Genomic DNA, 26,707 nt, shown 5'->3' on the forward strand with positions numbered 1-26,707 from the left:
ATTCCCTGAGGAAAAATGGTTTCCCCTCCTGAAGCAGGCAGCCCGTGATCACGCTGGGGAACGCTCGCCTCTTGTTGTTTTCCTGTTTGTTTGAGATGCTATGTCGTTCACAATCCTCCTTCCTCAGCCTCCAAAATGCCAGGGTTACAGGCATAAGCTGGAGCACCCTGCCCCCCACAACTTAATTTTATGGTTGGGGGGAGGATTTCAAAACAGGGTTTCTCTGTGTAGCCCTAGGTGTCATGGAACTCACTCTGTAGAGCAGGCTGGCCTCAAACTCACAGAGATCCTCCCGAGTGCTGGGATTAAAGGCGTGCGCCACCACCTCCTGGCATTTTTTAAAAACATTTTCTTGTTTATCATGTGTTTTGGAGGGGGAGGAGTCTGTGCAAGAGGGCAATCAGCAGGGGTTGGCTCTTTCCCTCCACTCTGTGGGTCTCAGAGGTCAAAGCTAGGTTGGCAGAGTTGATGGCAGCACTCTTCCCGGACCCAGAACCCCATAAATGGAGTGGGATCCGCTGCAGTGTTGTGCTGCAACCCCAGCGCCCAAGAGACGAGACGGGAGTTCAGTACAAGCTGCCCTAGGCTGAGCTATGTATCGACTTTAAAAAAACAGGTGGGGGTGGATAACGGCTTGTCACAGGAGCCTGGTGACCTGAGGTCGATCCCCAGAACCCACAGAGAGCTGGAAGGACAGAAGCCACCCCACAGAACCCACACAGAGCTGGAAGGACAGAAGCCACCCCACAGAACCCACACAGAGCTGGAAGGACAGAAGCCACCCCACAGAACCCACACAGAGCTGGAAGGACAGAAGCCACCCCACAGAACCCACACAGAGCTGGAAGGACAGAAGCCACCCCACAGAAGTCAGCACACCCTCCGACTTCCACATGCTCACGCTCAGGATAAATGAAAGCATTTAAAAACAAGTGAAAAGCAGGTTGGACATTTAGCTCCATGGTAGACGCTGCTGGCTGTGGCACGTGAGACCCTGGGTTCAATCCCTAGTCCTGGCAAAGAACGAAACAAAATTATAGGTCAAGTGGTGGCGGCTCACACGGGCACACACCATTAGTCCCAGCGCTTGGGAGGCAGAGGCAGGTGGATCTCTCTTAGCTCAAGGCCAGCCTGCTCTACAGAGCGAGTTCCAGGGCAGCCAGAGCTGTTACACAGAGAAACCCTGTCTTGAAAAATAAACAACAACAAAAACAAAGAAAGAAAAAAGTAATAAATAAAAACAATAATAAAGAAAAAGAAAAAATCTCTGGTGCATAGTTGTAATTCCAGCAGAGGGGGACCCTGAGACTAAAGGATTGGAGGCTAGCCTGGGCTACATAGTAAGACCCAGTCTCAAACAAAACAAAAAACCTTTTTGGAAGACAGTGAAGATCTAAGATCTGTTTGGATAGGGACCGGCTAGACAGCTCATCGGGTTTTTAAAAAAGGACTTGCCACGCAAACCTGAAGACTTCAGTTCAAACCCTGGGACCCATGGAAGGAGAGAGCAGAGCAGACTCCACTAAATGATCCTCTGCTATGCACACCCAGCCCACACAATAACAAATAGTGAGAATAAACTTTAAAAATAATTCCCTCAGATATAACGAGGTATTGGTACCATATGGTACTCTTGGATGATCTTGGGTAATAACTGAGAATTGTTAGGGTAAAATTAAGGCCACGAGAGAACATTACTCCTTTTACATATAATGCAGTTTTAAGAGGGATTCACTGCCATCATCAGTCTTGGAGGCAAACCCCACATCTGCTGAGCCATCCTACGGGTCATCCTCTTATTTTTGAGACATAACTTCAGAAAATTGCCCTGGCTGGCCTTAACTTAATTAAAATTCTTTTTGTTTTTATTCTTTAAATTTTAATTCTTCATCTTATTTTGCATGTATGTTGTCTGTGTGTGTATATGCGTACCATGTGCATGCCTGGTGCGCATGGCAGTTAGAAGAGGGCATCAGATCCCCTGGAACTGGAGCTACAGGTGGCTATAAACTACCGCGTGGGTGCTTGGATTTGGGTCCCCCGCAAGAGCAGCAAGTGTTCTTAACCACTGAGCCACCTCTCCAGCCCCTGTTCTGTTTTGGGGGGCTGAAAATGACCTTTAACCCCCAGTCCTCTTATATCTACCTCCCAGACCCTGGGGTTACAGACATGCACCACCGTGCCCTGTGTTACGTGGTGCTGGGAACAGAGCCCAGTTCTTCACAGACGCTAGGCAGCTCTACCAAGGGAACCATACCCCAGCCCTGACCTTGGTCTTTTGATATCTCTGCCTCAGCATCCCAACTAGTAGCAGGGACTATAGGTCTGCTCGACCACAAGCAGCTTGCAGGGGACACATGTGGGTGGCCTGGCACACGTGTGGGGTCAGGCGACAGATTTGTGGGGTCTTCTGACTTTACATGAGTTCAGTGGACAGGACTCAGGTTGTCAGGGTTACACGACAGGGTCTCTAGCTACTGAGTCATGTCTGCCGCTTGATTTTGTTTTCAAGACAGAGTCCCACTGTGCAGCCCCAATGGACCTCAGACTTAGGTCCTACTGGAGAAATCCAACATTCTGTTTGCACAGGTGTGAGACACTATACCAGGCTCCTGCATCTGTTATGCTGTCATTTCCCCTACGTGTGTGTGTGTGTGTGTGTGTGTGTGTGCACCTATGTATGTGTATGGGTACTAATACATTTACATATACGTACATGCATGGACTGGAGAGGCGACTCTGCCGTTCTTGTGGAGGACCTAAGTCCCACTCCGAGCATCCACATGGTGCTTTACAACGTAGCTCTAGTTCCAGGGCATCTGAGCCTCTCCTGCACTGTACTCACATGGCATGCAACTATACATGCAGACAGATACTCATACTGAAAACAAATAAATAGGAAAGTGCTTTTTAAAATATTTTAGGGCTGGAAAGATGGCTTAGTGTTGAAGTGCGTGTGTGTTCTTGCAGAAGACCCAAGCTTAGTTCCCAACGCTCATGTCAGATGACTTAACAATTACCTGTGACCCCAGCTGCCCAGGACCCAACGCCTCTGGCCGCCACAGGTTCCTGCACACACATGCACACATATTGTACACACAGAGACACATATGTGATTTTAATGCACAGAAAAATAGTTTACTGCACATGTAGTTGCTCAAACCATTAGGAAAGAGGCGTCTTTAAAAGCAGACTCACAGCTTTTTACAGGAGAACAAGTCACCACTTGTCCTGCAGGGCACACTAAAGTAGACACACGGCTTCAGTGCACTAATGCTCTTCTCCTGCTACCGGAAAATGACGAAGTTTAGGTTTGTTGGGATTATTTTTCAGCAGCCAATCAGCTAGCCAACTCTATGGAAAAGAAAAAAAAACTAAAATTAATGAACCTTTAACTATTTCCTTTCTGTGTATAGTGAACCTATCAACTAGAAAATTAAGTATCTTGCTAGAAAAGATTTTTGATACAGGATCTCACAGCCTAGGCTGACTGGAATTTACTCTGTAGACCAGGCTGGCCTTGAGCTCCTAGAGATTCCCAGCTGCCTCTGCTCCCTGAATGCTGAAATTAAAGGTGTGTACCACCACATCCAGATAAACAGCCTATTTGTTTGTTTTGTTTTTGTTTTCTTTGAGACAGGGTTTCTCTGTGTAGCCCTGGCTGTCTTTAAACTCACTCTGTAGACCAGGCTGGCCTCAAACTCAGAGATCTGCCTAGGATTAAAGGCATATGCCACCATTGCCCTGCCCCAATTTAGAGGGATCTTTACTATCCTGAAAGGTGGCAAGGGACTGCATATAGAGAGATGGTATCCTCCAGTGTCATGGTATCATTGGAGTTTAGTGGAAGCTGAGGCTCAGACCAGACTACTGGTCTACCTTCAGAGGGTTGAAGAATGTGAACCCAGGGCAGATGTTGGGCTAAAGCAGGAGACAGCAGAGCAAGGAGGAAGGGACGAGTTGTTACCTCACTAGACCCAGGCCATAGCAGTCATCATAACAAAACATCCAAGCTTTTAAGTTTTGTGGCCAACCTGGACAATACTAATAAGAAACATATGCAGGCTGGTGGTGGTAGCACACACCTTTAATCCCAGCACCTGGGAGGCAGAGGCAGGTGGATCTCTGTGAGTTTGAATCCAGCCTGGTCTACAGAGAGAGTTCCAGGACAGGTTCCAAAGCTACACAGAGAAACCCTGTCTCAAAAAACCAAACCCTCACAAAGAAACATATGCAATGACGTTTTTGCAATATAGTAAAATCATTATTGTATACTATTAATTCTTGACTGCAAAATGAGTAAGAGTATAGGTTTGGGCTGGGCTGTATCATATGCCTTTAATTGCAGCACTCAGAAGGCAGAGAAGATGGATTTTTGTGAGTTTTAGGATAGCCTGGTCTACTGGTGTACTGGTCTACACTGCCTGGCTGCTAAACAGCTTTTAAAACCACTTTAAGAATAAAAATAATGGGGTTGGAGACATGGCTCAGTAGTCCAGAGCACTGACTGTTCTTCCAGAGGTCCTGAGTTCAGTTCCCAGCAACCACATGGTGGCTCCCAACCATCTATAATGAGATCTGGCGCCCTCTTCTGGCATGCATGCAGAACATGGTATACAGAATAAATAAAATCTTTTTTAAAAAAGGAATAAAAATAATGGCTGATTCTGGTGTAAGTTCAAGGCCAGCAGGTAAAGGAGGTGTTTGACCAAAATACATTATCTACTAGTAAGTTATAGGTCAGCGAGGACTAGTAAAAACAATAGCATTCAAGGCCAGGCTGATCTACATAGCAAGTTCTAGGGCAGCCTGGGCTTCACGGTGAGACTCTGTTTCCCCCACCCCCAACAAACAAAAAATACCTCCAACCAAACAATAAGTAAAAAAAATCACCCAGTACTATGTACATGTATAAAAATGTCATATTGAAACTTATTGTGTAAGAAAGTAGAATCCCAGGATGAAACTCAGCTCATGAGGCTTGCACAGTAAGCGCCTTACCAGTCTCTTGCCAATTCACCCAGGTCCCTCCCGCCTCTTTGTTTTGTGTCCGTGTCCGCGTGTGTGTCCGAGTGTGTGTGTGTGTGTGTGTGTGTGTGCGTGTGTGCATGTACGTGTGTGTATTTATATTTGGGTTTGGGGTTTGTTTTTTTTTTTTTTTTTTTTTTTTTGGTTTTTCGAGACAGGGTTTCTTTGTGGCTTTGGAGGCTGTCCTGGAACTCACTTTGTAGACCAGGCTGGCCTTGAACTCACAGAGATCCGCCTGCCTCTGCCTCCGGGTTTGGGGTTTTTGTGTGTTTGTTTTTTGTTGTTTTTGAGGTAGGGTCTCACTATGTACCCCTGGCTGCAGTGGAACCCACTCTACAGACCAGCCATGAACTCACAGATCCGCCTGCTTCTACCTCCCAAGTACTGAGAGTGAAGACATGGGCCACCATGACCAGAACACCTTTTGAAATTCTTTATTTTGAGACAAATTGTCCTGTTTGGTGGCTACAGACTCAATATGTAGACCAAGGAAGCCTCAGACCTTGTGAGTCTTTAGACCAAAAGAATAAATTTTAGCTGGGCATGGTGGTGCCATCTCTAATCCCAGCATTCAGGAGGCAGAGGCAAGTAGATCTTTGTGAGTTGAAGGCCAGCCTGGTTTAGGACAGCCAGGACTATATAGTGAGACCCTGTCTCAAATACAAATACAGTTTTACACATGAAAACGATAAACAACATTCTCTAGTGTTAATAAAACAGTATCTTACAAAGGGGTCTGCTGGTTTATTCTTGCAAAGGTCCGTGAGTCCTTGAAGTAGGGTTGGTGTTACGTACAAATTTAAATAGTCCTTAGCAGCTTGTCCAATTGGAATGGGCTCAATAATCACTGCAAATACAAATAATTTCTCACTAAAAAGCAAATATCTGTGGTTAAACATTATGTAGCTATTAAAAAGGATGCCTTCAAGAGTTTTGAACTGTTGTGAGACACTCATGTCACCGTGAGTTTTAAGTTTGATTTTTATTTCTTTATATTTACAAAAGTGCTGTAATTGTTACTATTAATGACTTTCTCATAGTCTCACGATGGTCCAGGTTGGCCTGAACTCACTACTGGCATCAGGTCTTCCTGCTCGGCCACTTGACTCCTGAGGTTACAGTTGTGAGCCACCACGCTCTCCCTGTCCTGAAGTTTCATTTACCACAGTACTTGCTGAACTCCTGATCACACCGAGAAATAAATATAATTTAAATACAAAATAACAATAACTACCACACACAGAAGAACTACAGTAAAGCCAAACCAACTCCTGTGACCACTCAGGATGCTGAAACAGCTGGATCAAAGCCAGGGTTGGCTGTGGACAATTTATGGAGACCGCAAATTGCCTTGGACCAGAAGGTCAAGCTGCCGTCCATGCCTGAAATCCCAGATCCACCTGTCTCTGCCTTCTGAGTGCCGAGTCTGGTTTTTGTTTTGTTTTGTTTGTTTTGATTTTGTGCTTTGTTTGTGTTGAGATAAGGTATGGGGTAGCCTAGACTGGCTTCCAACAGGGTAAAACCTTGAACATCTAGTCCTCCTGCCTTCCTCTCTCCAGGGTTAAAAATCCCAGGAGCTCAGCAAGCACCCTACAGACTGAGCCACAGCCCAGACCCTGCCGCTTCGAGTTCGGATGACTCCTAACCTGGAAATGTAAGGAAGCATATTTGGAGGAAAACTCTTTCTCTCCAGCCGCAGCAGGCGTGAGAGACTCACCTTCTGGAAACATGAACCGAATCTCTCTCTCTGAGGCGGCGAAGTCGTTGCTCCCGTGAAGTGCGTTCCGCAGTTCATCTGTGCCGTAAATCGCCCTTAGACTGAAGCAGACGAAGGGTGTTGTCCTCCGCTCTGACTCCCTGCCTTACTTCACAGGAGAGCAGGGGGAGCCGCATGTGGAGGGCGGAGACTACGTGGGGAGAGGTTTTCTCCTGCCCGCTCGCGCGTGGGTCCTGAACCAAATCCAGATCAGCCCACTCCGCAGCAAGCGCTTCACTCGCTGAACCCGTTTGACAGTGTTTTTCTGTTTGTTTGTTTTTAGACAGGGCATCCCTCCCTAATCTAACTTTAAGCTTTGCATCTACTTAGATGACTGTCAAATAAATACATTTATGCGTGCTGGCGAATACACTGTGAAAACAGGGATTCTCTAGGCGAAGTAGGGTGTTTTGTGAGAAAGAGATATAAAATCAAAGTACAGTAACTGACTGTTTCTTGGATTTTTTTTTTTTTGAGACGGGTTCTCATTATATATCCTTGGCTGGTCTGGAACTTGCTATGTAGACCAGATTAAACTCTCAGAAATTTGTCTGCCTCTGTCTCTTGAGTACTGAGATTAAAGGTGTGCACCACCATGTCCAGATAATGAATCTAAAAATCTCTATTTTCCCCACAAAAACTCCTACTTCAGGATCAGTGCGTGTGCCCAGTTGCTAAAAAGGCACTGGTGGAGGAAAGAGCTGACTCCCGGAGTTGTCATCTGACCTCCATGTGTATGAGGCACATACACCCACACATTAAGTAAATAAACATAATGTCAAAAACCCTACTTCATAGCCGTGTATCTGGCTCATGCCTGTCATCCCAGCATGGTGTGTGTGTGTGTGTGTGTGTGTGTGTGTGTGTGTGTGTGTGTGTGTGTGTGTGCACGCGTGGGGGGAGGGAGAGAGTGCTGAGACGGGAGGATCATCATAAATTCAAAACTATCCTGGACTATACAGTGAATTACAGGCCCACTTAGGCTACAGAGTAAGACCTAGTCTCCAAAAAAAAAAAAACAAAAACAAAACAAAACAAAAAAAAAACTGGGTGATGGTGGCGGCGGCGCACACCTTTAACCCCAGCACTCGGGAGGCAGAGGCAGGAGGATCTCTGTGAGTTCGAGGCCAGCCTGGTCTACAGAGTGAGTTCCAGGACAGCTAGAGCTACACAGAAAAAAATCAATCCATAAATCCAACTGTAGCGGCAGTTTAATGCAAGGCTAACCAGCCATCAGTGAGATATTCTCTGCTGCCTTCTGTAGCACTTGGTATTAAGATAGCACTGAAGGGGGGCTGGAGAGATGGCTCAGAGGTTGAGGGCACTGGCTGCTCTTCCAGAGGTCCTGAGTTCAATTCCCAGCAACGACATGGTGGCTCACAAGCGTCTGTAATGAGACCTGGTGCCCTCTTCTGACACAGGCATACATGCAGACAGGACACTGTCTACATAATAAACAAATAAGCCGGGCGTTGGTGGCGCACGCCTTTAATCCCAGCACTCGGGAGGCAGAGGCAGGTGGATCTCTGTGAGTTCGAGACCAGCCTGGACTACCAAACGAGTTCCAGGACAGCCTCCAAAGCCACAGAGAAACCCTGTCTCAAAAAAACCAAAAAAAAAAAAAAGTAGGAAATACATAATAAACAAATAAATAAATCTTTTTTTAAAGATAGCACTGAAATGGTGAGCAGTCAAATTTGCTGCCGTACACCAGAGAAGAGTTCATTTAGGAGAGCTCCTCCGTGATAGAAAACCCTCATTTGAAAAGATGTGGGGTTTGGGGCTTTTTGTCTGTTTCTTTTGTTTTCATACCTTAAGAGGGAAATTACCTGTCTGGGTGTGTCTCCTTGGCTACCAAACTATTAGGTGGTCCCAGAAGCTCTTTCCAGTATGAGATGGCATTATGTCTAGCTAGTATCATAGCCACAAGAGGTCCAGAGCTCATATAAGCTGTTAAGTTTGGGAAAAACATTTTCCCATACTGTTCCACATAAAAGTTACTACAGTGCTCAGGGCTTAGATGTAGTTTTCGTCTCTGTAAACAAAACAAAGCCAACAAAATCATTTAAAGTAACAGCTCAGTAGAAGCTCATTAAGTCTTTAATAGCATGCCTGTAATTATCTTTGCATTATCATACAGAAATGATATTTAAATTAAGTATTTGAGAGGAAGTATTTGTCCCACTTTAAAAAAAAAAATGATCCCTGGGCTGATGAGATGTCTCCACGGGGAAAGGTGCTTGCTGCCAAGACTAAGGCTCTAGAGTCGATCCCCAGAATTACATGTTGGGAAGAGAAGGGAGAGAGTCCCTAAGTTTTCAGACCGAAACATATATACGCACATGCGCACATGTAAATAATCAAACATTTTTAAGAGTGTTTGCTGGCAAGCATGAGGAGCAGAGTTTGGATCCTGGCACCTGCATTTCAAGAGGGTATGCACCAAGCGCCCGTAACTCCACCTCTAAGAGTTTGAAGCCCTCTTCCGGCATCCACACACACGTGTAGGCACACAGACACACAGTCACCCAGACATCGAGGCAAGCTTGGTCTGCACAGTGAGGCCGTCTAAGGCTGCAGAGTAAGTCGTTGTCTCTGAAAACACAACAGACTGGAATATTCGTTTAGCTGCAGGCATGATGTGATAGGGTATTATAGGAATATTCTGACAAACTCTGCAGCCGACTCCCAAGAAGTTTAACTCTCACGTGACCCCTTGCTAGCATATCAGTACTCCACCTCCCTCCCTCAGCCGGCACACAAACTCCATTTGCCTTGAGATGGGCTCTTACTATGTAACCCAGGCATGCCTCACTCCCCGTGTAGTCCCTGTATGTCTGCCCTGGAACCCTGCATCCTTTCTCTCCCTAGACACAGGCATGCCCTGCAGCCATTCTGCAGGTTTCTTAGCGCCTGCTACATAACTTTAAAAATTTAGAGTTCATCTTTAAAGCTGACACAAAAATTAGTGATCCTATGGGTTGCTTTAAAATGAAATCTGATGAAGACTCTTTTTGAAATTTGTTTGAGAAACAGTGATACCCAATATGTGGGACAGAAACTCAGTTCATGACGAAGAAAAGGCTGCCACCTGCTGGAAGGAGAGAAGTTTTCAGAGCCTAGTTCTCAAACAAACCTTGCAGACACCCCACAAGATCAAGGAGATGAACTAGCTGCAGGAGTCAGAGTCCTCGGGACAGAAAGTAGCTGGTGGTTATAAGGGGATGGAAACACGCCTCCCCCACTCTTAAAAGTAAGTTCGTGGTTTCAGGTTGCAAACTACACATGAATAGTGGTGAGGGTCACGAAACAATGTGAATGTATCTGATACCACTGCACTGCACCTTAAAAAGAGTTTAAATGGCACAATCGATGTAATATGTATCTCAAAAAACAAAGCAAAAGAAAAATAAAGACAGCCGAGCGTTGGTGGCGCACGCCTTTAATCCCAGCACTCGGGAGGCACAGGCAGGAGGATCTCTGTGAGTTTGAGGCCAGCCTGCTCTACAGAGTGAGTTCCAGGACAGCCTCCAAAGCCACAGAGAAACCCTGTCTCGAAAAACCAAAACAAAAAACAAAAAACAAAAAAAAAAAAAGACATCTCGGTGGTAGTCACAGATAACAGTAGCAGCGGCGGCAGTTTTTATGGCCTCCCTGGTCTAAAGTTCTCTGCATAAGGAAGTTTCCACTGACTTGTTTGTTTTGAGACAGAGTCTCTCTCTGCGTAGGTCTGGAACTCACAGAGATCCACTTCCCTTTGCCTTCTGAGTGCTTGGATTAAAGGTGTGCTCCACCATGTCCAGCCCTTGAATTTTATAATACATACAAGACACTTGGTTACTAAGTCTGTCGTTATTTTTTCAGATATGGACTTCAGTATCAGAGAGCTTGCTCAGTGAGTAAGTCGTTTGCTGCTCATATGTAAGGACAATGGTTTGGATCCCCAGAACTGTCCTAATGCCCAACTTCATCGTGTGAGTTTGTAACCCCTGCACACCTGTGGAGACGGGGCAGCTACACACAGAAGCCACCTCAAGAAGCTCATGGCCCAGTTAGCCTCAACTGCATAATAGCGAACAAGAAAGCCTGTTTCAGACAAGGTGGGCACGGGGATCCGAGTTACACATAAACACACACCACACAAAGATAAAGACTCTTTTTTAGAAGGACTTAAAGCCGGGCGGTGGTGGCACACACCTTTAATCCCAGCACTCAGGAGGCAGAGGCGGGAGGATCTCTGTGAGTTCCATGTCAGCCTGGTCTACAGAGCGAGTTCCAGGACAGCAATTAAAGGCATGCACCATCGCTGCCTGGCATACTTGAAACATCTTAAGTATGTAGGGTACAGAAGCCTGGGCTCCCTCACCACTGTGAGAGTTTGATTCCCAGTCTTTGAACAAACAAAAGCAAAACAAACCAAAAAACCTACAAAATTTAAAATTCAGCCAGGCATAATGGCAAACTGTGTGCAATCCCAACACTCCAGAGCCTCCAGTAGCTACATAGTGAGATCCTCTCGGAAAACAAAACACAACAAGGTGGTAAGCACCTTAGTCCCAACTGGAATAAAGGAGAGGCAGAGGTATCATAGTGTGCTGGAGGACAGCCTGAACTAAATAGCAAGAGTCTGTCTCTGTCTCTGTCTGTCTCTGTCTCTGTCTGTCTCTGTCTCTCTCTCTGTCTCTGTCTCTCTCTGTCTCTGTCTCTCTGTCTCTCTCTCTGTCTCTCTCTCTCTGTCTCTGTCTCTCTCTGTCTCTGTCTCTCTCTCTGTCTCTGTTTCTCTCTCTGTCTGTCTCTGTCTCTGTCTGTCTCTGTCTCTGTTTGTCTCTGTCTCTGTCTGTCTCTGTGTCTCTGTCTCTCTGTTTCTGTCTCTGTCTGTCTCTGTCTCTGTCTCTGCCTCTGTTTGTCTCTGTCTCTGTCTGTCTCTCTCTGTTTCTGTCTCTGTCTCTGTCTCTCTGTGTCTCTGTCTCTCTGTGTCTCTGTCTCTGTCTCTCTCTGTTTCTGTCTCTGTCTCTCTGTCTCTCTGTCTCTCTCTGTGTCTCTGTCTCTGTCTCTCTTTGTTTCTGTCTCTGTCTCTGTCTCTCTGTCTCTCTCTCTCTCTGTCTCTGTCTCTGTCTCTCTCTCTCTGTCTCTCTCAGGGTCTCATGTAGTCCAGGCTAGCCTCAAGCTCACTATGTAGCTGGAGATGACCTCATTAAACTGGTCCTCTGACCCCAATCCCCTGAATACTGGACTCCAGGTTGTCTGCAGTTCTGGCAATGGAAGCCATGGTTTTATAGTTGCTTGGCAGGTATTCCCCCAACTGGGTCTCGGCCTCAGCCTGAGAACCTGGGTTTCTATGTATCTTTGTTCCCCAATGTTTGTTTGGGCACTTTTTCTTCCTGAAGAAGTTACGAACATGATTTAATATTTTGTTGTTATGGGAGAATGGTGGGGATTAAATTCACAGCCTCATGCTTGTTAAGCCTGTGCTCAACCTCTAAGCCACACCCTTGCCCCACGTACAAAGTTTACTTTTTAAACATTTAGATCCATTTAGAGTTATCCCAGAATAAAAATACTAAATTTTCTTCACAACATTTATTAAAGACTTTGTGTTCATCTGAATAGTTCTTGTATCATCTCAACTCAGTCAACATTCCTCCCCACATCCTGTGTGTGCATGCGTGTGTGTGTGTGTGTGTGTGTGTGTGTGTGTGTTCGTAGGGGTGCAGGTGCATATATGTGAAGCCAGACATCCACATTGGAGGCTAGCCTCAGTTGCTCACCACCTTGGATCTCCCGCTGAACCTGAGTCAGCCATGTGGAAGACTAGTGGTCCCCTGCTCTGCCTCCCCTGCCCTGCCTCCCCTGCCCTGCCTCCCCCTGCCCTGCCTCCCCTGCCCTGCTCCCCTGCCCTGCCTCCCCTGCCCTGCCTCCCCTGCCCTGCCTCCCCTGCCCTGCTCCCCTGCCCTGCCTCCCCTGCCCTGCCTCCCCTGCCCTGCCTCCCCTGCCCTGCCTCCCCTGCCCTGCTCCCCTGCCCTGCCTCGCCAGCACTGGGAGTACCTGCCGCTGTCCACCACACCTGTCTTCTACATGGCTGCTGGGGATTCAAATTCAGGTCCTTGTGCTTGCTCAGCAAACACTGTGACATAAACCCCTCTCCATTTCAGTTTTCTTTATTTTAAAATACTGGCAAAATAGATAATATGATGATGATGATCTGATACTATATAATTTTTGCTGTTGCTGTTTTCGGACACAGGGTCTCACTATGTAGCTCTGACTGTCCTGGAACTTGATCTGTTCAAACTCGAGATATATATATATATATATATATATATATATATATATATATATATATACAGCAGACTCTGATATATTGACCCAGAACTTTACCAAAGAGACTCGTGAGGAAGTCAGAGAGGATCTTATGGGGAAGGCTTTCAATCACAGAGAGGAGACCCCTGGGAGGAGTTAAAGGAAGGGAAGGGCAATTTGGCCTCTTCTGTTATTCTGCATCTTTTGGAAGTGTGAAAAGCTTACCTATTCCTTGCTTGTTTTGAGACGGGTCTCACAGAGCCGAGGCTGACCTGTCAACTTTGAAGTCACTGCACAGCTGAACTCCGGGTCCTGCTGCCTCCACCTCCCCGGCACCGAGATGACAGGCTTGAGCCAGCCCGCCCAGCTTACATACAACCTTTATATTTAGAGATGTTAACTCAGCGTTGCACATTCACGTTGAGTATAGTGCAAACCGAGTAAGAGTCGCCGGAAGTTACCTGGATGATGGTGAATCCAGACCTGAGGATAATGTCGCGTATCTCCTCCTCTTTGTCAACGATGTCCGGCTTGATGATGGCTAGGGTTTTTTCCACATATATCTGAGGCAGGGGCATTGACACCTCCATTCTGGCGTTTCCCGGGACAAGTCACTAATTTCCTGACCCGGTGTCCACTGCAGTGACGCCGAATTCAACCTGTGGCAAAACTTGGCGCTAGGCTTGATGCGTTTGTGAAAACGGAAACTGCCATGTTTCCCGACGAGCAGTCCTGCAAGGACACGACGACGCGTGCGGACCCCGAGCTGAGCCCAGGCGAAGGCCCCGCCCCTCGGCGACCACTCTGCGCAGGGCTGACTGCCCGGGAGAGCCCCCAGCCCCGAGGAAGCCTCCAGGCTCAGCCCCACCAGCGCTCACCTCGTTCCGGTGTTGTCAAAACCCGTTGCTAAGAGACCGGCAGCTGGTTTTCCAACGGTGGCTGCAGAGGGCCAGTCCAGGCAGCGTAGGGCAGGATTAGCCGGGAGAATTTTATTCTTTTTGTGCGTCTTGGAGTACTAGACACATTTCTAACGTTTTTTATCATAATTTTAAAACAGTTTTGTTTATTATGTGTTGTGGTGGTGTGTGTGTGCGTGCGTGCGTGCGTGCGTGCGTGTGTGTGTGTGTGTGTGTGTGTGTGAGATGTGGAGGTAAGAACACAGCTAACTTTGTGTAGTCAAGTCTTTCCACGTCTGAGGTTTCCAGGAATGGACCTCATGTGGTCGGGCTTGCATGCAAGCCTCTTTACCCACTGAGCCCTAGAGCCAGCCCTTCTCTAACTGATCTCTGTCATCCTCGAACCTGCTTGAGAGATGCTTGAATTATCCACATTTTGTAAGTAAATCAGACACGTCTCTCAGCCCACTCGGTTCCCTCCCAGACGCTATATGAAAGATAAATGTCAAGTTTATTTATTCTCGGCATACTTTATATTTTCTCTTTCCTTCCTTCCTTCTTTTCTTTCTTTCTTTCTTTCTTTCTTTCTTTCTTTCTTTCTTTCTTTCTTTCTTTCTTTCTTTCTTTCTTTTTCCAAGATACGGTTTCTCTGTGTAGCTTTGGAGGCTGTCCTGGTGCTCACCCTGTAGACCAGACTAGTCTTGAACTCACAGAGATCCACCTGCCTCTGTCTCCCCAGTGCTGGACTAAAGGTGTGCAGCACCAACACCTGGCTCCTTCCTTTTCTTTTTCTTCTTTAGTTTTGTTTTTGGTGATGTTCAAACTCAGGGCCCATGCTGGACAAGCACTCAGTCTGTGACTGACACCCAGCGTAACCGTTCTTAGTGCCAGCACCTGATGCTGTCCCTCCAGGTGCAGCTGCTTTACTCATTTAAAACGTCTTTGTAAAGTCTGGTGGTGCCGCTGCACAAACCTCGAATCCCAGAACTCTTTGGAGGTGGGTTTCCAGGAAAGCCTGGCTCAAAAAGAAACAAATGAAGTCTTTGGTTTGTGAAATATTTATTTATAGAGAATCAAAGGCTCAATAAAATCACTTCTAAGTCTATGCAACAAAAATATGGGCAATATTTACATAATAAATCCAGATCTCAGCACCCACCCCACCCCTTTAAAACTCTTGTAACTGCAGGCATCATTGGCTTCTCAGGAGGGAAGTTATGCTTACTACCCTTCTTAGGAAAGAGAACGGAGGAGGAGTAAGTCTTCAGATCTTCTCTAACCAGTCTTCAGGAGAGCTATGAACTCGAGAGAGAATCAGATTTGTGGTTCCAGGCTAACAGCACAGTTTTCCTTCATCCACTGGATCAGCTGGTACTCACTCCAGACTACTCAAGTCCTTCCTCTTGTCTAACCAGGTACTCAGCACCTAAAGCAAGGCCAGACACAAACCAAGAACCTCAAACCACATAGGAGAATGCGCAATTCCATCTATTCTTTTTTTTTTTTTTAGCAAACAGTAAGACTACACTTTAAAATGTGATGCTTCCCAAAAGAGAAATCTTTATATGTCTCCTTGAACTTACAATGTCTTATCCCCAGAGATGGGAACTATACATGTACTAATCTACTGTACTGCTAATCACCATCCGTGACCTGTAGCCGTCAGCCATGGGCGGGGGTCCAGCCGCTGACTTGTACTAATCTACTGTACTATACATGTACGAATCTACTGTACTATACATGTACGAATCTACTGTACTATACATGTACTAATCTACTGTACTATACATGTACTAATCTACTGTACTATACATGTACTAATCTACTGTACTATACATGTACGAATCTACTGTACTATACATGTACGAATCTACTGTACTATACATGTACTAATCTACTGTACTATACATGTACTAATCTACTGTACTATACATGTACTAATCTACTGTACTATACATGTACGAATCTACTGTACTATACATGTACGAATCTACTGTACTATACATGTACTAATCTACTGTACTATACATGTACTAATCTACTGTACTATACATGTACTAATCTACTGTACTATACATGTACGAATCTACTGTACTATACATGTACTAATCTACTGTACTATACATGTACTAATCTACTGTACTATACATGTACTAATCTACTGTACTGCTAATCACCGTGCGTGACCTGTAGCCGTCAGCCATGGGCGGGGGTCCAGCCGCTGACTTGTACTAATCTACTGTACTATACATGTACGAATCTACTGTACTATACATGTACGAATCTACTGTACTATACATGTACTAATCTACTGTACTATACATGTACTAATCTACTGTACTATACATGTACTAATCTACTGTACTATACATGTACTAATCTACTGTACTGCTAATCACCGTGCGTGACCTGTAGCCGTCAGCCATGGGCGGGGGTCCAGCCGCTGACTCGCTTATTTGCTCATCCCTGCCACCTTGTCGCTGTCCTCCCAGATAACCTCAGGCCACCGTGTATTAAATAAGCCAACCCTGAGGGTGCGTGCGTCAATGCTTCAGGCCTTTCAGTCACCGCTGGTGACATGCTCCAAGAACGCGGGGTCGCCTCCACATCACCTTTGGTCTTACAGGCTCTACACGTCGGATCCCAGACACCACGCCCCCTTCCTCGCAGCTCTGGGCTCCAGTACCTGGATCTGCTCTAGGACCTCCCGCTGCATCTCCACAGCCATGTGGTAGATGTGATGGTCCGAGTCGTTGTACATCACGGCGTTCTGGAACATCAGCATCAGGTCCCGCTGGAACTCGGCCATGGTGTGAATGCGGCCCTTAGACACGTTCCTCTTCAGGGTTGTCAAGTCCATGGGTCTGCGGGGGCCAAGAGGACATCAGCCCTTAGTGTGCGGGAACCAGTGAACCGGGATCATGGATCTGAGGATAGCTTGAGCTACAGTGAGTAAGACTCTTCTCAAAACCGACAGACAGAGACAGAGCAGAACTGTGGTGTCTATCAGAGCTCTTTGAGAATTGCTCAGTGACAACAGCAGCTGCACAGGCTCACTTTCTTTTATTTTTTGTTATGTCAACTTGGCACAAGCTAGGGTCATCTGTGAGGAGGGAGCCTCAACTGAGAAACTGTCTCCATTCAGCTGTTCTGTGGGGATGTCTGGGGCATTTTTTTAAATTAATGATGGATGTGAGAGGCCCCAGCCCACAGTGGGTTAGTGCCACTCATAGGCATATGGTCCTGGGTTCTATAAGAAAGCAGGCTGAGCAAGCCATGAGGAGCAAGCCAGAAAACACCCCCCTCCACGGCCTCTGCCTCAGCTCCTGCCTCCAGGTTCCTGACTTGAGTTCCCACCCTGATTTCCCTGGATGATGGAATAAACCTGTGGGATGGGATAAACCTTTTTCTCCCCCAAGTTGATTTTGTCCGTGGAATTTATCATAGCAATGGAAAGCAAACTACAAGAGTGGCAAACACATCAATTTTCGTAAAATACTAAAATGGCAGCGGCAGACACTGTCCTTTACAAAGGTCAAGCACTATGTTGGGTGCACTCTATGGTAAACTAATCCTCTCAATAAACATACAATGCAGGCATTACTTAGCATCATCACCATTTTGGAGGCACTGGGTATTGAACCTAGGACAGCGGTTTTCAACCTGTGGATCAGGACCCCTTTGGGGGTCGAACAACCCTTTCACGGGGGTTGACTATCAAATATCCTGCTGCATATTAGATATTTACATTATGACTCATAACAGTAGCCAAATTATAGCTGTGAAGTAGCAACAAAATAGTTTTATGGTTGGGATCACCACAACATGAGGAACTGTGTTAAAGGGTCACAGAGTTAGGAAAGCTGAGAGCCAGTGACCTAGGTAGGGCCTTACTCGTCCTAGACAAGTACCTTCCCTTTAAGCCTTCATCCCAGCCCCCTTTTCGCTTTTAGAGACAGGGTCTTCTGAGATCGCCAGGCAGGCCTTGAACTTGCTATCCTCCTGCATTGTCACAGGCAGTTAGAATCTCAGGCTTGCTGACACAAGGCCCACTGCTACCACTGTTTTGAGACGGGGACTTTATCGGGCATGGTGGCATATCATGCCTTTCGTCCTAACGCGTGAGAGGCAGGAGCAGAGGGGCCATGTGTCTTGCCATTGCTTGTGCTGGCCTGGACTCATGCTATTCCCGCCTCACTTTCAGGAGTAGGGATAGGTGTCAACATGTTTTCCATTTGACAGATGCAGAAACTGAGGTCTGAGGAGATTACATGCTGCTTTTTTTCTGGCTATAACCATGGATCTGCCAAAGAGAAGAAAAAGGAGGCTCCTGCTGTGCCAGAAACCCTTAATAGAAAACGAGAAGAGATTTCAAGGTTGGAAGGAAAAGCTCTTGAAAAGAAATGCTCCCAAAGATGCCCCAGAAGACACAGAGGAAGCTCACTGTGAAAAAGCCAAGCACTGTCACAAGGAACACACACAGATGTGTAGAACCACGGCTCCAAAGGCCAGGCCAAGAGAGGCTGCCAACTCCATGCATGTTGTAGTTTCCGTGTCAGCTCCAGTCCCTGCGTGTGAGCAGCTGGACCGCAGCTGATGGAGTGCTTGAGAAGGTCGTGGGGTCTTTAGAAGGTAGGTCCCTGCTGGAAGAGGTGTGTCGTGAGGAACACACACCTCCTGCTCTCTCCCTGCTTCCTGCGGACCAGCCAGGGTCTTGGTCCTGCCATCGTGCTTTCCCTGACTACACCCCTCAGAACTGTAAGACAAAATAAGCCTTTACCTCTTTAGCTCCTTTTTTTTTAATGTTTGTTTGTGTATTTTACACAGGATCTCTCAAAGCAGCCCTAGCTGTCCTGGAATTCTCTATGTAGACCAGGCTGCCCAGAATTCATGGAGATGCACTTACCCCTGCTCCTTGGAGTGCACCACCACACCCAGATCTAAGTTGATGTTTTTTTCTTTGTTTGGCTTGGCTTTTTGAGACAGGGTTGTGTAGCCCTGGCTGTCCTGAACTCATTCAGTAGAGCAGGCTGGCCTTGAACTTACAAAGATCTGCCTACCTTGGCCTCCCACGTGCTGGGATTGAAGGCATGTGCCATCACTGCCTGGCTGAGTAGATTTTTCCAGGGTATTTTTTATATCTTATTTATTTTTATTTCATGTACACTAGTGTTTTGTCTGCATGTATGTCTGTATGAAGGTGTCAGATCCCCTGAACTGGAGTTACAGACAATTGTGAGCTGCCATGTAGGTGCTGGGGATTGAACCTGGGTCCTCTGGAAGAACAGCCAGGGTTTTAAACCGGTGAGTCATCTCCCCGGTCCCTTCCTAGAGTATTTTTATCAGGACAACAGAAAGTAACTAAGACAGAAACCGGTGCCAGCAATGGAGCAGTTGTTATGATAAGCCTTACTATAAGAATTTTAGGTCTTGGCCGAGCAGTGGTGGTGTACACCTTTAGTGCCAGCACTCAGGAGGCAGAGGCAATTAGATCTCTGGAGTTCAAAGCCAGCCTGTCTACATGGTAAGTTCCAGACCAGTTGAAGCCACACAGTAAAACCCTGTTTCAAACAAACAAACAAACAAACAAACAAACAAATCGGTTGGAAGAAAGCTGGTCCTGAGTTTTAGATATTTCAGATGGAGATTTTGAACTTTTGAAATGTAGGCACTGTTGCCGCCTGTCTGACTGAGTGTTGATTAGAAGGTAAACTAAATCATCCCCATGGACTCACAGAACGGGACTGCACAGTGATTTAAGTATCCCCACAGACTCAGGTATTTGGTATGCAGCTGTCGGCACTGCTTAGGAAAATTACGGAACTTTTTTTTGTTTTGTTTTGTTTTGGTTTTTCAGGACATGATTTTTGTGTGGCCCTAGCTGTCCTGGAAGCCACGATGTAGACCAGGCTGGCCTCGAAAGATCCACCTGCCTCTGCCTCTGGAGTGCTAGGATTAAAGGGGTGCGCCACCACTATTACTCTAAGTCACGGAGCTTTCAGAACAATGAACCCCATGGGAGAAGTGAGTCACTGGGGTGGGCTTTACAGACTGGCCCCACTTCCAGTTCCCTCTCTGCTTCGTAAGGGCAGACACAATGTGAACAGTCAGCCCTTGTTCCTACAATCATGCCACGCTTGCCTGTCTTCCGTTTCACAATGGACTATAAACATCTGGAACTGAAGGTAAAAACAAGCCCTTTATCTCTTAGGTTGCTTTTTTTTTTTCAGGGTATTTTATCACAGCAATGAGAAAGTATCTAAAAGCACAGAAAAATGGTTTAGTGTGTGCATGGGTTTGCATCAAGCCTGATGACCTGAGTTCAGTGCCCAGGATCCACATTGCAGGAGAGAACCAACTCCCAGTTGTTCTCTGATAAAACACACATGCCTCAGACAGAGTACATGCTCACACAATACGATCTAAGTAAGTGAATAAATATAACAATGACAAAAGGTACGAACCCATTGACCTGTAAGGCACTGCAGCCTCTTTGCCATCACCAGTTTTGTTGTTGTTGTTGTTGTTGTTGTTTTTGTTTTTGTTTTTGTTTTATGAGACAGGGTTTCTCTGTATTGTTTTGGAGGCTATGGGTTCAGCCCGGCCTCGAACTCACAGAGATCTGCCTGCCTCTGCCTCCCGAGTGCTGGGATTAAGGCGTGCACCACCACCACCCAGCTTTTTTGTTTGTTTTTTTGAGACGAGATCTTACTATGTAGCCCTGGCTGTCCTGGAACTCACTATGTAAAACAAGCTGGCCTCAAACTCACAGGGATCCACCTGTCTCTGCCTCCCTAGTGCTGGGATTAAAGGCTTGTGCCACTACACCCAGCTACTCTTTTTAAAAAAGATTTATTTATTTATTTGTACATTATGCATATGCGTGTTTGCCTGCATGTGTGCACCATGTGTGTGCCTCAGAAGAGGGCTTCAGACTCTCAGAACTGCAGTTCTGACGGCTGAGTCACCAGCTGGGTACTGGGGACCGGGTCTTCTATGAAAGACACAAGTACTGTTAGGAGTACTTAAGCACACCTCAGTGAAGCTCGTCAAGGCTTCAATTAGCATGCTGAAGATTGTGGGCCATACATTGCATAGTGGGTACTTGAACCTGAAGTCAGTAAACAATTAACCTACAAGCAACATTATAACAAAATCAGCAAGAAGCAAATTGCCTTGGTGGATAAATGATTACCCCACCTATGGGTGAGCTTAGCATCATAGGCATGGACGATCTGATTAATGAAATACATCCTGTTTGAAAGTGCTTCCAGGACATACGTTTCTGTGGCCCTTCAAATGATCTTTTCCACATGTACAGTGAAGGGAAAGACAAGATTGACAGGCTTATTAGAAGGATAAACTAAGTTATCTACAACAGCGTTTTTTATAATCTGGTCAATTAATAAACAATGCCTGTTGACAAAGAAAGAAAGGAAAAGATTAAGCACTTGTTCAAAATCGCATGGTCTAGATTCCAACTCAGGACAGCCTGCCCATTTACTTATACACTGCATGCACACAGGCATGTGTGCATACAACTCAGGACAGCCTGTCCATTTACTTATATACTGCATGCACACAGGCATGTGTACTGGTGTGTGTATGCCACAATGACTTTGTGGGGTGCAGAGGAACCCTGAGAGAGCCAGTGAGTTCCTGCCACTCAGGTCACCAGGCCTTGTGGAAGTGCCTTTACCCGCTGAGCCATCGCAGGGGCCCGATTAGTCTCTAAGTCACTGTGCAGCCCAAGCTGATCTTGACGGGGGGGGGAGGCACCCTTTCACCTCCAACACCACAGCCACTCTAAGCCTTATTTCCTTCAGTCACAGATGGAGGAATCAGTCATAGTTTGTTAACAGCAACCTCCTGCTTGGAGCGTCAGCCATACAGAGTCCTAACACTGCCTGTGTGTCTGATTTACTCAGAAAACACAATTTTTACTACCTCAATTGTATTTATTTATTTTTGAGACAGGGTTTTGCTGTGTAGACCAGGGTGGGCTCAAACTCACAGAGATCAGTCTGCCTCTGCCTCCCGAGTGCTGGGGGCAGCAGGGAAGCTTGCACCAGCAGGCCTGGCTCTCTCTATTTTTTAGGATTTATCTTTACTTTTAAGTTATGTGTATATGGGGCACACCCCAGGAAGGCCAGAAGACGCCCCTGATCCCCTGGAGCTGCAGTGAGAGCGGCTGTGATGCTGGGAAGCAAACCTGGGTCCTCTGCAGACTACCTGTGCTGTCACCTGCGGAGCCGCCCCTCCAGCCCTTTGTGCTTGAGTTTAAAATGGAAAGATGCTTCCTGCTCTTACCCGTTATGTGCTTGCAGAAGCCCTCACTCCTTTCGGAGGGGCACAGCAACAAGGGCCACCTTAGAGCAGACTGCGGCTGGGAAGATGGCTCAGTAGGTAAAGACACTCACTGCCAACCCTGATGACCTGAGTTCAATTCCGGGACCCACTCTGGGACTGGGGAATTAGCACAGCCATTACGAGCACTGGCTGCTCTTCAGAGGATCCAATAGCCTCTTGTGGCCCTGCAGGCACCAGGCACACATGTAGCGCACAGACAAATGCAGGTAACACATCCACATATAACAGAGCACAAGTTGTCATCTGACCTACACACACACCAAGACATGTAGCCTCTTCTTTGAGAAAATTAATGTGAATTTAAAACATACTATAAAAAATGAGGAAGAGACTAGCCCTCCCAAACCCAGGTCTGCAGGCACTGTGATCTTAGATTTTTCCAAGCCCATGGAAAATAAGTTTGTTGCTCATAAATGATTCAGTTTGTGGCACGTGTGTTCTCTGCATTAGTGTTTGAGACAGGGTCTCTCACTGAACCTACGGCTCCTCGTTTCAGCTAGATTGGCTGGCCAGCAAACCCTGGGAATCCTCCTGACTCGCTTCCCCAGCACTGGGATTACAGGTGTGTCCACCACACCCAGCTTTTGCCTAGGTGCTGGGGATCCACACTCCCTCCTCACACCCGCAAGGTCAATACTGACAAACTGAACCATCTCCCCACCCCCTTTAAACCCTATTGTTTGTATGACAGCATTTTTAGAAAGGCTTGAATTTGTTACTTGTATGTGTGTGTGCTTTGCTTACATGGTGTGTATACACCATTGCATGCCTCACGGGCATGGAGGCCACAAGATGGCAGAGTCCCTGGAATTGTAATCCCAGAGCCAAGGATGACTGGGAACCACCATATGGGTGCTGAGAACTGAATCTGAGTCCTCTGCAAGAGCAACTAAGTGCTCTTAACCACTGAGCCATCTCCATTATGGCAACATTTTAGATTAACTATGCTAACATCCAAAGCACTGCCCTCAACCAATTACTCAGTGTTAATTTCCATTTAATGCCTTTATCTTAGCATGTCTAAAACTGCCTGAATGAGCACAGGGTCCCTCCTAAAATTTTCTTCAAGAAATATTGTCAAATGTGGAAGGACCAGGAATTGGTGTGCACATATGTAATGTAGCACTATGTGCACTGAGGCAAAAACATTTCCAGTTAGCAGCCAAACGGAGATAAATGGCAAATTAAAAAAAAAAATAGCAACAGTAACACCTGACATTCTAGTACTGAGGAGATAGAGGCAGGAGGCTTGAGAGTTCAAGACAGTCTTCAGCTAAGCTAGAGACCATGAGCCTGCCGTCACGGTTAACAGAGGAGCAGAACTGCCAAGATCACTGGAACCCACAAGTTCATAACCCATGTAGACAGTGTTAGGGCAGGGAGCAGAAAGGATACCAAAAACAGTTTTAAGACAAATCTTAATTGGCCATAGACTGTATCTTGAGTTTGTGAGCACTGCAAATAAGATAAACAGCCTATTAGATGGGAAATAAAGAATGAAAAGACAGATATGGAAGCAACCAGGGGGCTGGTGACTAGCTCGGGACTGTAACCCCAGCACTTCATAGGTAGAAGCAGGAGGATTAGGAATTCAGGGTGAGCGTCAACTGTTTGAGACCAGTCTGGGCTCCATGCAAGCCACAGAACAAAGCAAACAGAGAAGAGAAAAACGGTGGCCCAGGGTGGAAACGCGGCACGGCTGGCAGAGCGCTTGCCTGGCGAGCACTAAGCCCGTGTCTAGCGTTCAGCACCACAAAACAATGGGCGCGGCAGTCCACGCCAGTAACCCCAGAACTGAAGTCAGGAGGGTCAGAAACTCAAGGTCATCCTCAGCTGTCCAGCCAGTTTAAAGGTAGCCTGGACTACACGAGACACTGTCTCTAAAAAAAAACATAAAAATAAAAATAAGAAAGCAGCCAACCACAGTCTTTGTCCCTTTCCTACTGACCTTTTCACCACATCCTTGTATCCTGGGGCCTGCTTTTCTGACACAGGCTTCAGAAATGGACTGCTGAACCTGTTAAGAAATAAACCCAAAGAGGATAAAGAAACCCTGTCGAGTCACTCTAAAGGAGAGGGTGTCTAACAGCAAGAACACTTCAAACTACAGAGTGAAGGAGGCATGGTGGCTCATCGCAGCACTAGGGGAGCTGAGACAGGAGGAGCACCAAGAGCTGGAGGCCTGACTCGACTACACATGGAGTTCTGCTTCTAGGCCACCCAGGCTGCAGAGCAAAAACTAACAGCAGGTTGCTTCTTGCTGACTTCCCTAAACAGCAAGAATGTAGGGAGGTGGGACCCCAACCTGCAAAATATTTTAACTATTATCATACTCTCTTTTGGTTAAGGTTTCCAAGACCCTATTTTTTTTTCCCTTTCCCTTCTAAAAGTACTCATTTTCATTTTATGTGTATGAATATTTTGACTCTGGTATACGAGAGCATCGCATGTGTGCAGTGCCCACAGAAGCCAGAAGAGGGCGCCTGATGCCCTGAAACTTGAGTTATAGATGGTTGTGAGCCATTGTGTGGACGCTGGGAACTGAACCCATGTTCTCTGCAAAAGCAGCAAGTGTCCTTACCCCTATCTCTCTAACCAACTGTTTGTTTTGAGGCAGGGTGTCACGTAGCTCAGGCTAGCCTCAAACTTCCAATACAGCTAAGGATGAACATGTATTTCTGACTCTCCTGCCTTGACTGGTGTGCACCACCAGACTTGGCAGGTATATGCAACACTGGGGATTAAACCTAAGGGCTTCATGCATGCCAGGCAAGCACTCTACCAACTGAGTCACATCCATAGCTCTGACTACTGTGGAGAGGAAAATGCACCATATGGGAAGGAGGCATATATCTCTGAAGTACAAAATATCATGTGTTAGGAATAAGTCCCTAGCAGCAATTCAAATAGCACAGCAACAGCTCCTTATAGACTAACAAAAGAGCTATTGGTCTCAACCATGGCTTGGTTCCTAGTTTGGGGGATTCTTCGTTTTGTTTTGAGACAGTCTCCTGTAGCCCAGGCCTGCCTCAAACTATGATGCCCTCAACTTGTGATCCTGCTGCTTCCATCTGCCCAAGGCTGGAGATAAGCTCACATTGGAAACCTACCTGTGACTGGCAATCATCTTCCAGACTTGCAAAAGAGTCTTCTTAAATAGGAAATGATCCTGAATAGGATCACCTTGGCTTAGGTCATTCCTACAGGATACATGACAGAAAAGAGACAGTCGCTTCGTAAGTAGTACTGTGTCTCACTAGGTGGGTAATGAGGCTTTCCCAAGGCATAGTGCTCCTAGTTAAACATTTGAGGGAATATAATATCATAGGTATGGAATGTACTTAAAACTTTCATAAGGAATAGTAAACTGTGTATTGTGAACATTTTTTCTTTTATGTGTCTCTGTGTGCCTGTGTGGATTTATGTGCATCTAGAATGGACAGGTGCCTGTGGAGGCCGAGGGCATAGGGTGCCCTTGGAACTGGAATTACAGGTGGTTGTGAGCTGCTTAATATGGGTGCTGGGCACTGAATCCAGGACTCCTACAAAAACAGCAAGGGCTCTTAACTGCTGAGCCAATAAGCTATGTCACTATTGCCTGACGAAGTGGTTACTCTTGTTTCATATTTCTTTTTTTCTTTTTAGATAGGGTGTTGTGTATACAAGCTAGCTCTGAATTACCTGTGTAACTGAAGATGACCCTGAGTGCCTGATCCTCCTTCCTCCATGTCCCAGAACGCTTAAATTATAGGCTGATGCCACCATGCCGAGTAAGTGGTCCCTGTTATAATGTATACTACAGATCCGAAACGGTTTGTGCCTTTTTTCCTGTTTCCTTTTCCCCCCACCCTGGTGTTTGCAAACAGGGTCAGCTAGGTAGTAAGGACTATTCTGAAAATGTATCTTTAGCCCAAGACGACTTGAAACTGTTTAGCCTCCATCTTGAGCCTCCAACTTCCCAAATGCTGGGACCGCAGTGTCTGCCTGGCTCCCCTGTGCCTTCTCTGCCCCTGCTGGTGGTACCTGTGACTCTACAGATGGTGCACTTTGGGAGTAGAGGAGGATCAGGGGTTCAAGGCTACATAATGAGTGGGAGGCCAATCGAGGCTACAGGAGACTCCACCTCAAAAAAAAAAAAAAAGCTTTGCTTAGGGTCTTTCCTAAGTAGCCATAACCACTGGACACATAGCAGATACTATTAATTTAGTCCTCGCATTTCAAAGAATCCTCTTATGTTGGTTTTTTTTTTTTTTTTTTTTTTTTTTTTGGTTTTGCGAGACAGGGTTTCTCTGTTTTGGAGGCTGTCGGTCCAGCCTGGCCTCGAACTCACAGAGATCCGCCTGCCTCTGCCTCCAAG

The 26,707-nt window shown here is 46.4% G+C and overlaps 2 protein-coding genes across 8 annotated transcripts in view; both read right to left on the bottom strand.

Annotated features, from left to right (window-relative positions):
* Window positions 1–3,113: 3,113 nt before the first annotated feature.
* Nme5 (NME/NM23 family member 5) lies at window positions 3,114–14,068 on the bottom strand. Of its 2 annotated transcripts, XM_013122931.3 has the most exons (6): window positions 13,963–14,068; window positions 13,546–13,743; window positions 8,614–8,819; window positions 6,746–6,846; window positions 5,757–5,875; window positions 3,114–3,354 (listed from the first exon to the last, which is right to left on the bottom strand). In XM_013122931.3, exons 2-6 carry the CDS (start codon window positions 13,672–13,674, stop codon window positions 3,271–3,273), a joined length of 639 nt encoding a protein of 212 aa, XP_012978385.1. In that variant the 5' UTR covers window positions 13,675–13,743; window positions 13,963–14,068; the 3' UTR covers window positions 3,114–3,270. The 2 variants fall into 2 exon arrangements, with proteins under 2 accessions (XP_012978385.1, XP_021090138.1); XM_021234479.2 differs by lacking the exon at window positions 13,963–14,068 and having other exon boundaries at window positions 13,546–13,956.
* A 954-nt stretch (window positions 14,069–15,022) lies between these two features.
* Brd8 (bromodomain containing 8) overlaps window positions 15,023–26,707 on the bottom strand; it is a 46,661-nt gene continuing 34,976 nt past the window's right edge. For 4 of the 6 annotated variants that reach the window (XM_040758082.1, XM_040758081.1, XM_040758077.1 and 1 more), the window contains 4 exons: window positions 25,461–25,550; window positions 24,299–24,367; window positions 16,667–16,844; window positions 15,023–15,406 (listed from right to left, as the gene is read on the bottom strand). In XM_040758082.1, coding sequence (XP_040614016.1) covers window positions 15,356–15,406; window positions 16,667–16,844; window positions 24,299–24,367; window positions 25,461–25,550 — 388 coding nt within the window. In that variant the 3' untranslated portion in view covers window positions 15,023–15,355. The remainder of the gene's footprint in view (window positions 15,407–16,666; window positions 16,845–24,298; window positions 24,368–25,460; window positions 25,551–26,707) is intronic. The other 2 variants (XM_040758078.1, XM_040758080.1) reach the window with 2 other exon arrangements.

Source organism: Mesocricetus auratus, unplaced genomic scaffold, assembly GCF_017639785.1.
Source record: "Mesocricetus auratus isolate SY011 unplaced genomic scaffold, BCM_Maur_2.0 Super-Scaffold_100015, whole genome shotgun sequence".
Lineage (NCBI taxonomy): Eukaryota > Metazoa > Chordata > Mammalia > Rodentia > Cricetidae > Mesocricetus > Mesocricetus auratus.